At 34.0% G+C, this 12,239-nt stretch overlaps 1 protein-coding gene across 3 annotated transcripts; it reads left to right on the top strand.

Moving 5' to 3' along the window:
* Positions 1-2,646: 2,646 nt before the first annotated feature.
* Positions 2,647-11,453, top strand: LOC110808134 (protein FAR1-RELATED SEQUENCE 11-like). 3 transcript variants are annotated; one of them, XM_088219778.1, is made up of 5 exons: positions 2,647-2,977; positions 7,294-8,323; positions 8,871-9,314; positions 9,385-10,248; positions 11,189-11,453. In XM_088219778.1, the coding sequence occupies exons 2-4, from the start codon at positions 7,376-7,378 to the stop codon at positions 10,246-10,248; spliced, it is 2,256 nt and encodes a 751-aa protein (XP_088075904.1). In that variant the 5' UTR covers positions 2,647-2,977; positions 7,294-7,375; the 3' UTR covers positions 11,189-11,453. The 3 variants fall into 3 exon arrangements, with proteins under 3 accessions (XP_088075904.1, XP_021889205.2, XP_021889204.2); XM_022033513.2 differs by having other exon boundaries at positions 10,363-11,279; XM_022033512.2 differs by lacking the exon at positions 11,189-11,453 and adding an exon at positions 3,151-3,297 and having other exon boundaries at positions 9,385-10,357.
* The last annotated feature ends 786 nt before the right edge of the window (positions 11,454-12,239 follow it).

Below are 12,239 nucleotides of genomic sequence, written 5' to 3'. Positions count from 1 at the left end.
TACTTGATTAGGTACTTGTGCTCCTTGTGATTGATGAGGTTGATTTTCAACTCAATCATACTTATAAAATATGTTATTATGTAAGGCTGATGTATACGAACAACAACCAACAAGGTGAGAATCAATCCGGTCAAGTATGGAGTAAAAATTCGGTAGAGGCAATACTAGATCCTATACTTATCCATCTCTGTTCTACCTTAACTTACCATAGGAGGTTCTATCTCTAACATATCATACCATAATAACCATTTGCCTGGGTGGCTCATCTTTCATCGAAAAATCAACAATGTATTAAATGTATAGTCCAATTTATCCATTATGCATACCAGAGAAAAGTTAAGCATGAAATGATTAGAAAAAGAACAAACTTCTAGCATATTAATTTGGAGATCTTGATTTGCAGTAAATAAGAGTCTTTTAAGCTAAAAACACGTAACTCATATTGAATTAGTTCTACCCCTATCTTATCTAAAACAAATATCCAGGAAGACTAAAGCTTAAGATAAAAAGACATCCATAAATTGTTAGTTTTTATCCCCAAGAATCATATCAGCTTTTAACAGTTTGGAGTTGGCACATTAGGGCACCCTTTCAACTAGATTTTTACCAAAATTTTCTAATGCAATTCTAACACCCGTCTATATTGAATCCTCCTATTTCATCTTTTGAATAGCATCCTTTAAGTTGGATACAAATCATTGTATTTTGGATTAAGTGAACGTTCCAACTGACAATCACCAAATAAATGGATAAGTTCTGACTGATTGAGCAATGAAAACCAGTTTCAATCGAACCATTCATAACTCAACGTCTTCTTTTATTATTATTATTATTGTTAAATTTTTTTTAACCAGAGCTCCCGGGGATTATGTTTTCCATAGTAATAGTGTAGTTTAATACAGTATCAATAAAGTAATACTAGTTCAATACGTCTGTTGATTCAAGTATCGAACAATAGTTCTCGACCACCATTTCAGCAGTCAACATTTCAGTAATCTCATATTGTTGTTGATCATATGAATCAAATTCCAATTCTATTTCTTCGTATGCAACCAAAAAAACATTTCATGAGCAGACAATCACTATTTAAATAAAAACATAACGACAGAAAACTATAGGAAAATGAATTGCATAACGAAGAAGTATAAGATCTCACCGGTTCCAACCAGAAATTTGACACAGTTGTCGCCAGAGCTTCCTCCTCTTTCGCCATCACAGAGATTCGCCAAAGCTCGCAGCCATCACCATGCATCGCAGTCACACTCTCTGCTTTCTGGAATCTCACGCGAATGCCCCAATTTCTTTAGTGTTCCTCGGTAAACACTGACGTTTTCTTCTACGGGACCAATCAAATAAGCAACCGTTCCTTTCTGCTCTTTTTCTATTTGGCGCTTTCATCTTCAATTTTCATTTGCCTTCTGGCGTTTTCCTCTCTTGCAGCAGTCCATGAAGCAACCACCTCCTACTTTTTGCCTCTTCGGCTTTCCGTCTGCAATTTTTCTTTCCCACCTTACTGGAATACAAGAGCGGGAGAATGCAAAAGAACGTTTGGCATATCAGCTGCAGTCAAACTCATTGGAAGCTCCTTGCACCCTTGTTAATTGCCATCCATTTGAATACGATTTGGGGATTGACGTGAAATGGTTTGGTAACGTTATGGTCAAAGCTGAAAATTATATTAGAAAACAGTAAAAATTGGATTAGTAAAAACTTTCAAATAAAAAAGCCTTTAAATTTACTAAAATGAAATTTATTTAGTAAGCTAAGAATATTAAATAAAATTAAATTTTTTAAATCTAGTGATATACCATTATAAATAAAATTAGTAATTTAGTTTTTTTTTTATAAGGTTATTATCTAAATTTTTAATTAATTTGTCGTGATTATTCAAACCAAATCAACATATAATATTTATTTAACGTAAGTATATAATAGTATAATGAATTAAATCATAAATTTTAATGAATTAAATATTATAAATCAATCAGTACAAACTTATAATACATTTAAAAATAATTTTATTAAAAACAAAATTTATTAAATAAGCTCAAACTACTAAATAAAATAAAATATACTAAATCAAGGGACATACCATTACGAATAAGAATTGACAATGTAGTTTTTTTTTTTTTTGCAAAGGTAATCATTTAAAGTTTTAATTAATCTGTTTTAACTATCCAAATTAAAAAAACTAACTCATCACATAAATCTAAGTATTTAATAATTTACTATAATGAATATAAATTTTAGCACTACGATACACTAATGAATTAAGTCATAAATTTTGTTGGATCAAATATATTATATCAGTCAGTCAAAATTTATAATATACTTATAAAGTAACGAATTATATATTTTTAATAAAATTTAAAATTGTGATATATTTCAAATAAGAATTAAAACATCATATTCAAGTCTAGCAAATTCGAATTTAACATTAACAGTTTACTTTAAAATATAAAAAATTTTACTTATAGTTGTTGATAATTTTCTCTAAATAATTTTATAACTACAAAGCCCATGGGCCTCTGATCTGGCTACTTTTTGTCAGCTAACATCAGCGGTTAACGGTGATCTGCTTACAGAAAAACTACCTCCTTTTCCCAAAACCACACAAAGGATTTAAAGAACATTATAGAGTTCTTCTAACATGCTTCTTTGCTTGCGCTGATGACTTCTCCTCCAAGCCGTTGATTTATCCAATGTTCCAATCCAACGCTCATAACTCACTGATTCCAGAAACAAATTATCCAACGGTTCATGATGAACCAATATGTTTCGGTAACATCACGTACTCTACCGGCGCATGCTAGCCCATCCCCGATATATAATCTATCTTCCTCCACGGATGCGCTCTAAGCACCCCCAATCTTCAACCTTCCCCGCCTGTTCAATCTCCGCATATATTCTCTGAAATTCAAATGTTTCAATCTTTTAGTACTTCGCGCAGTCGCAACAGCCTATTCCTTTTAACTAGGTAAGTAATTTTATCCCTCATTTTGCCCCTTTCTGTCACTTTCCTGAGAATTTTTAATCTGAATTTTGTGAGAAAACAAGATTATATGGTTATCGGTGTTTGATAGACGTAATTGCATGAATACATTGCTTCAATTTTCTTTCCGGAGTCGGCATTTGACATTGTATTAATAGTTGCATTGAATTGGTCAAATGATTACCCGCGTTTGGATCGCCATTGAGCTCTAGTTTGGGACGAAACTCGCTTAGACGAAAATTTTCGGGTAATTTTCGCGAACAAATTCAGTATGAAGAACTTCAAGGATCTAGGATCCAGATAAGGTAGTGATCATAACTCCATATATTCATTTGGCTCATCTGTAAGTTCACTAGATCGAATTACCAGTCAATGAAGTTATCTTCACTGGCCTGTTGACAAGGCCTTCTGCTTTTGACTATTTGTTCTTGTGTATTTCCTGGCGAAGACTTTTAGTCTACATTCTTTTGAGATTGAATAATAATAAATGATTGCATAAAATGTTGAATAGATGTTATTTAATTAATTCGATTTTACCAAGGGGCAAGATGATCTGAGATATGATTTGATTACCGAGTTGATTAAGTTCCCTATAGACAATGGAATTTGATTGAGTCTATACTAAGTATGACCCTTACCTGTACGTTAAATTGCAAGCTTTATTGACGATAACACATGTCAAGGGTTGCTCCCACTCATTTTCACAGGTAAATAGATATATCTTAGGAATTGTATTGAATTTTTTGGTGATTATCTTCAAACTAATTCAAATTCCATGATCAATTTTTGTGTTGGATGGGATTTTCGGACAAAATAGACAGTCGAAGAATTGGTGAAAAGTTTGCTGACTCTTCTTCCCTTATTTTTTTACATAAGGTAGTGATCATAACTCCATATATTCATTTGGCTCATCTGTAAGTTCACTAGATCGAATTACCAGTCAATGAAGTTATCTTCACTGGCCTGTTGACAAGGCCTTCTGCTTTTGACTATTTGTTCTTGTGTATTTCCTGGCGAAGACTTTTAGTCTACATTCTTTTGAGATTGAATAATAATAAATGATTGCATAAAATGTTGAATAGATGTTATTTAATTAATTCGATTTTACCAAGGGGCAAGATGATCTGAGATATGATTTGATTACCGAGTTGATTAAGTTCCCTATAGACAATGGAATTTGATTGAGTCTATACTAAGTATGACCCTTACCTGTACGTTAAATTGCAAGCTTTATTGACGATAACACATGTCAAGGGTTGCTCCCACTCATTTTCACAGGTAAATAGATATATCTTAGGAATTGTATTGAATTTTTTGGTGATTATCTTCAAACTAATTCAAATTCCATGATCAATTTTTGTGTTGGATGGGATTTTCGGACAAAATAGACAGTCGAAGAATTGGTGAAAAGTTTGCTGACTCTTCTTCCCTTATTTTTTTACATAAGGTAGTGATCATAACTCCATATATTCATTTGGCTCATCTGTAAGTTCACTAGATCGAATTACCAGTCAATGAAGTTATCTTCACTGGCCTGTTGACAAGGCCTTCTGCTTTTGACTATTTGTTCTTGTGTATTTCCTGGCGAAGACTTTTAGTCTACATTCTTTTGAGATTGAATAATAATAAATGATTGCATAAAATGTTGAATAGATGTTATTTAATTAATTCGATTTTACCAAGGGGCAAGATGATCTGAGATATGATTTGATTACCGAGTTGATTAAGTTCCCTATAGACAATGGAATTTGATTGAGTCTATACTAAGTATGACCCTTACCTGTACGTTAAATTGCAAGCTTTATTGACGATAACACATGTCAAGGGTTGCTCCCACTCATTTTCACAGGTAAATAGATATATCTTAGGAATTGTATTGAATTTTTTGGTGATTATCTTCAAACTAATTCAAATTCCATGATCAATTTTTGTGTTGGATGGGATTTTCGGACAAAATAGACAGTCGAAGAATTGGTGAAAAGTTTGCTGACTCTTCTTCCCTTATTTTTTTACATAAGGTAGTGATCATAACTCCATATATTCATTTGGCTCATCTGTAAGTTCACTAGATCGAATTACCAGTCAATGAAGTTATCTTCACTGGCCTGTTGACAAGGCCTTCTGCTTTTGACTATTTGTTCTTGTGTATTTCCTGGCGAAGACTTTTAGTCTACATTCTTTTGAGATTGAATAATAATAAATGATTGCATAAAATGTTGAATAGATGTTATTTAATTAATTCGATTTTACCAAGGGGCAAGATGATCTGAGATATGATTTGATTACCGAGTTGATTAAGTTCCCTATAGACAATGGAATTTGATTGAGTCTATACTAAGTATGACCCTTACCTGTACGTTAAATTGCAAGCTTTATTGACGATAACACATGTCAAGGGTTGCTCCCACTCATTTTCACAGGTAAATAGATATATCTTAGGAATTGTATTGAATTTTTTGGTGATTATCTTCAAACTAATTCAAATTCCATGATCAATTTTTGTGTTGGATGGGATTTTCGGACAAAATAGACAGTCGAAGAATTGGTGAAAAGTTTGCTGACTCTTCTTCCCTTATTTTTTTACATAAGGTAGTGATCATAACTCCATATATTCATTTGGCTCATCTGTAAGTTCACTAGATCGAATTACCAGTCAATGAAGTTATCTTCACTGGCCTGTTGACAAGGCCTTCTGCTTTTGACTATTTGTTCTTGTGTATTTCCTGGCGAAGACTTTTAGTCTACATTCTTTTGAGATTGAATAATAATAAATGATTGCATAAAATGTTGAATAGATGTTATTTAATTAATTCGATTTTACCAAGGGGCAAGATGATCTGAGATATGATTTGATTACCGAGTTGATTAAGTTCCCTATAGACAATGGAATTTGATTGAGTCTATACTAAGTATGACCCTTACCTGTACGTTAAATTGCAAGCTTTATTGACGATAACACATGTCAAGGGTTGCTCCCACTCATTTTCACAGGTAAATAGATATATCTTAGGAATTGTATTGAATTTTTTGGTGATTATCTTCAAACTAATTCAAATTCCATGATCAATTTTTGTGTTGGATGGGATTTTCGGACAAAATAGACAGTCGAAGAATTGGTGAAAAGTTTGCTGACTCTTCTTCCCTTATTTTTTTACATAAGGTAGTGATCATAACTCCATATATTCATTTGGCTCATCTGTAAGTTCACTAGATCGAATTACCAGTCAATGAAGTTATCTTCACTGGCCTGTTGACAAGGCCTTCTGCTTTTGACTATTTGTTCTTGTGTATTTCCTGGCGAAGACTTTTAGTCTACATTCTTTTGAGATTGAATAATAATAAATGATTGCATAAAATGTTGAATAGATGTTATTTAATTAATTCGATTTTACCAAGGGGCAAGATGATCTGAGATATGATTTGATTACCGAGTTGATTAAGTTCCCTATAGACAATGGAATTTGATTGAGTCTATACTAAGTATGACCCTTACCTGTACGTTAAATTGCAAGCTTTATTGACGATAACACATGTCAAGGGTTGCTCCCACTCATTTTCACAGGTAAATAGATATATCTTAGGAATTGTATTGAATTTTTTGGTGATTATCTTCAAACTAATTCAAATTCCATGATCAATTTTTGTGTTGGATGGGATTTTCGGACAAAATAGATAGTCGAAGAATTGATGAAAAGTTTGCTGACTCTTCTTCCCTTATTTTTTTACATAAGGTAGTGATCATAACTCCATATATTCATTTGGCTCATCTGTAAGTTCACTAGATCGAATTACCAGTCAATGAAGTTATCTTCACTGGCCTGTTGACAAGGCCTTCTGCTTTTGACTATTTGTTCTTGTGTATTTCCTGGCGAAGACTTTTAGTCTACATTCTTTTGAGATTGAATAATAATAAATGATTGCATAAAATGTTGAATAGATGTTATTTAATTAATTCGATTTTACCAAGGGGCAAGATGATCTGAGATATGATTTGATTACCGAGTTGATTAAGTTCCCTATAGACAATGGAATTTGATTGAGTCTATACTAAGTATGACCCTTACCTGTACGTTAAATTGCAAGCTTTATTGACGATAACACATGTCAAGGGTTGTTCCCACTCATTTTCACAGGTAAATAGATATATCTTAGGAATTGTATTGAATTTTTTGGTGATTATCTTCAAACTGATTCAAATTCCATGATCAATTTTTGTGTTGGATGGGATTTTCGGACAAAATAGATAGTCGAAGAATTGGTGAAAAGTTTGCTGACTCTTCTTCCCTTATTTTTTTACATAGGATGAGCGTTCAACAGACTTAAGCAGCTATCGTAGCTACAGTCTTATTTTCCTGATTTCTGGAGTACTCTGATTTAGGGATCATGAAAGAAATCACTGAAAATGCTGTGGATTCATCCCCAGATGATACTGGTAGTGTTGAGGAAATGCCTGAAGACACTATTTTGTCTCGACAAACTTCTGTTACCCTTGTTCCTTTCATTGGCCAGAGATTTGTTTCCCAAGATGCTGCATATGAGTTTTATTGCAGCTTTGCGAAGCAATGTGGCTTTTCAATTAGACGACATCGTACTCGAGGGAAAGATGGTGTAGGTAGAGGCATTACAAGGAGAGATTTCACCTGCCACCGTGGCGGTTATCCGCAGCTGAAGCCATCTGATGACGGAAAGCTGCAAAGAAATCGAAAATCATCTCGTTGTGGATGTCAAGCATACATGCGAATTGTCAAGAAGGCAGATTTTGATGTTCCAGAATGGCGTATAACTGGTTTTAGCAATGTCCACAACCATGAACTGCTGAAATCAAATGACACACAGTTGCTTCCTGCACATTGTACCATTTCTGCTGATGACAAGAGTCGAATTTGCATGTATGCAAAAGCTGGTATGTCGGTCCGCCAAATGTTAAGATTGATGGAGTTAGAGAAGGGTGTGAAGCTAGGTTGTTTACCATTCACGGAAATAGATGTGAGAAATCTGCTTCAGTCTTTCAGGAATGTTGGTCGGGATAATGATGCTATCGACCTTCTTAAAATGTGCAAATATAAGAAGGACAAAAATCCAAACTTCAAATACAACTTCCACATTGATGCAAATAACAGGCTGGAGCACATTGCATGGTCATATACTTCATGTATTCGATTATATGAAACATTTGGAGATGCCATTATATTTGATACGACTTGCCGTTTGGATGCATATGATATGATTCTAGGAATTTGGCTTGGAGTGGACAATCATGGCATGAATTGTCACTTTGGTTGCGTGCTTCTTAGGGATGAAAATGTGCAATCTTTTTCATGGGCATTGAAGGTAAGAGGCTATGTAGCATTTGCAATAGGATTCTGAAAATCTTGAACTTCAATCATTTAACCATGCTGTAAATATGAAAAGGGAATTGAGTTTCATCTTGTTTTTGGCTTGAGGTGAGAATCTAGGCCATGGTTAATCACTTAGCTATGCTATGAGCTTACATGATAAAATGAGATGCAAACCCTTTTCCTCCTGGTTCAGCCATTCAGTTGATGGCTTTTTATTTAAGATTACTTTTCTTTCTTGATATGAGCTCAAGGTGAAAGTCATTTTTTTGCCTCATTTATTGAGGAACACAGTTACTAGTTAGTAGTTCTTCTTGTAGAATCTGGACCTTCAGTTTTGGTAGTAGATATGTTTTATCCTAGCCTTTTCTATTGCCCCACCTTGATATGCCTCTGTTAACGTGTATAAAGATTTGCAGCTAGATAAGCTTTTGCAAAATTTTCTTATAGTTAATTACTCAGAATTGTAAAATCTATTGCATTTATTTGAAGTTTTTGGTTTTGATTATCTTTTTCTTTTGGCGTCTAAATGTTTATGACAGACATTTTTGGAGTTCATGAACGGAAAGGCTCCAGAAACGATATTAACTGACCAAAATATGTGGCTTAAAGAGGCAGTTGCCACAGAAATGCCTAGCACTAAGCATGCATTTTGTATATGGCATATTGTTGCCAAGTTCTCTGATTGGTTTTCTGCACTGCTTGGGTCGAAGTACGATAAATGGAAAGCTGAGTTTTATCGACTTTATAATTTGCATTCTGTGGAGGATTTTGAAGCTGGATGGAGAGAAATGGTTGATACATATGGGCTACATGGAAATAAGCACATTGTGAGCTTATATGCATTACGCTCTTTCTGGGCCCTCCCATATTTGAGATGTTACTTCTTTGCTGGAATGACTGGGACATTTCAATCAGAGGCCATAAATGCATATATCCAGCGGTTTTTGGGTGCTCAAACTTTTCACGATAATTTTATCGAGCAGGTAGCAAATACTAGTTGTCCTAATGTTAATTTGTTTATTAGTTTTCATTTGTTTATCCATCTTTCTGCAGGTGGCTGCTATTTCTGAATTTAAAGATGAAGCAGGAACAAAAACAAAATTACAGCGGAAAGTACAGAAGGTCACACCGAAAACAGGTTCTCCATTGGAGTCGCATGCTGCTGCTCTTCTTACGCCATATGCCTTCGGCAAACTGCAAGAAGAGCTCGTGTTGGCTCCACAATATGCATCTCTTATGATAGATGAGACTTATTTCATTGTCAGACACCACACAAATATGGATGGAGGTTTCAAAGTAGTATGGATACCTCATGATGATTTCATAAGTTGTGGATGCCATTTTTTTGAGTTTTCTGGTATCCTCTGCAGACACATTCTTCGTGTCCTATCAACAAACAACTGTTTCCACATTCCAGATCGATACTTGCCGGTCCGTTGGTGTGATGTCAACTCATCATTGATGAAGCCCTTCCAGAGTAGTTCTTCAGGGGGTTATGCTGGGAAAGTTCAATTACTCCATTCCATGGTTTCAACTCTTATCACAGAATCTACTGAGACAGAAGAACGACTTGATGCTGCTTGTAATCAGATTGCATTAGTTTTATCTCGCATCAAGGAATTTCCTGGCTCATCCAATGGCTCAGGTGGTATTCCTTACGAGAGCCCATCTGACTCGCTGATACTCCCAGAAGTTGCAGACTCTGATGCAGTTGACCAAAGTTTTGCTGCTGGGAATTCTCATGGATCTATTACGTTGGAGAAACTGAAAGAGAGAAGACAAAGAGATGGTGCTGATATATACAGGAAACGGAGGCGCTGCTGTGTGCCTTGTGGCGGGCAATTTGGACATGATGCAGCTGACTGTCCAATGATGGGAGGCGAGGATATGGGTGGAGACGGGCTAGGATTTCTGTAGGTAAATTTCTTAAGATGGTTACATGTATACAGTAGTAATATGATTGATGAATAGTTCTCATACATCAGTTTTAGAATTTTTTTACAAAGACCATTTTCATTGAACTTCATCCAGATCTACTTACAGAAAGATCAGTCTGCCATTATACTAGTTATAGAATCCAGAGTTCCTCATCACAAAAAGATTGAATTTGAGGCTTCTGACAGGGTGAAAGCCATCTGTCAACCTCTTCTGATTGTCGTGGGTTTCAAGAATATACTGCAAGCTAACCTTTTCCATTGCACTCGCAGCAGTTGAAACCCCAGAAAGCTGCTACCTTGAAATTGAAAGTATTCTATTGCTGAGTTCAATGGGAGCTACTTTTTGATTCATGAGAAAAGATATAATAGATGAAGTATTTTAGGATAATAATCCGAAAGACAATATTTAGTTTTGTCATAGTTCAGGAGATACAGACAATGAACTCTCCATGTCAATACTAGTAGCTCAGCAGAAATGCATATCTCTATACATGTATATATTATAAAAGAGTACAAGTTCATCTCTATTTTTCAGTATCATCATCAGCTAATGATACCTTGCTTAGCCTACTCGGCAAAGTTTTGACATCATTTGTTCTCAACCTTCTGCCTCCTGCTCTCCGGCTGCTGGAGCCATACAATGCTCTATGTGCAAGAGCTTTGCCAAACTGCTGGTATCTCGTGGAAAAATTACCGTGTGGTGATCGATCTGTGATATCATCTTGGAGTCCACCTCCATTGCTGGTGTCAGAAATTTCAGCATTTGCTTTCTCACTAGCCATTTTCTTCTCCGTTCAAATCCTCGATGACAGTAGAGAGTTATATAGAGTAAAATCGAAGTAGAAGATGTAGGGGAAATGTGGTAAGTGAGTGGTTTTTATATATGAGATGGAATTGAAGTTGTCATGGATGTTTTACAGGTTGAAATGGTGGTGGTGGAATCTGAGTTGGGAAAAGACTAAAGAGAGAAGTAATAAAATTTTAATATAGAAGAGAAAGAATTTGTATGTATCTTTGATTGGAAGGAAGTAAATATACCAAGGGAAGCTCCATTATCATCTTCAGCACTTTTTTAACTTTTTGCTACTTAACTTGTAAAAGACGAAGTACTGGCTTTTGCCGATCTCATTTCTCCAACTATTTGTTTTTATTGATTCTCAGACAAAGATCAGATTAAAAGTGTCTTCAGCTGATGGAATATATATATATTTCAAAAGAAAAAAAAAAAGTTTTCTAACATTATTTTTTATTTTTTTACTTGTTAGCTTTAGTAAGAATTGCTTTTATTTAGGAAAATTTTTAAAAAATATTTATAATGCCTTCAACTAATTTTAAAATTTTCAGCTTCAAATTTGAATATTTAAACATAATAAAGCTATCGATTATATATTGATTAAAGATATAATTATAGTTTAAGATAGCATTAAACAAATTATAGATTAATTTAATTTTTTTCTTATAGAAAAAGTAAAGAGGGAGAGGAGATGATGATTCGGACCAACTGGGAGGCTCTATTATGAGTATTATGATTAAAACAGATTAATTTCTTAAAGTAAAAGCGTAACAAAATCGAGAGCCAACAAATAATGGTGTAATTAATCGCGTTGGCCTTAGATAACAAGCTAATTAGTTTGGGATTGTCCAAATAAATAGATTCTAATTGTTATAAAAATTAATTCCTACTTAAAAACATAATCATTTGTTTAAATAAGAGATTAATTGTGAAAAAAAAATAAAAAGTTTTTATTGAAAAAATAAATATATATATTATTTATTACAATGAAGTCGAATTTTTTAAAAAAAAATATTAAAGAATTTATTGGAAATAAATAATTAAAGATTAATAAGCCCAAAAATTTAAATTAATTATAAAATACTAATAATTCATATTCTTAACCTACAAGCTCTTTTATTTTATTTTTAAAAAAAAAGTTAAGCTAAACCCATTGCAGATATGAACGAAACTAGTTT

The sequence above is a fragment of the Carica papaya genome, chromosome 5 (genome assembly GCF_054855325.1).
Source record: "Carica papaya isolate Zhongbai chromosome 5, ASM5485532v1, whole genome shotgun sequence".
NCBI lineage: Eukaryota > Viridiplantae > Streptophyta > Magnoliopsida > Brassicales > Caricaceae > Carica > Carica papaya.
This window is presented reverse-complemented; position numbering and strand designations above follow the sequence as displayed.

Bases quoted from the DNA above. Each gene is read 5' to 3' on its own strand.
- LOC110808134 (XM_088219778.1), top strand. From the start codon at position 7,376: ATGAAAGAAATCACTGAAAATGCTGTGGATTCATCCCCAGATGATACT. The intron at 8,324-8,870 runs GTAAGAGGCTAT...TGTTTATGACAG, and splicing joins CTTTTTCATGGGCATTGAAG to ACATTTTTGGAGTTCATGAA. The intron at 9,315-9,384 runs GTAGCAAATACT...ATCTTTCTGCAG, and splicing joins ACGATAATTTTATCGAGCAG to GTGGCTGCTATTTCTGAATT.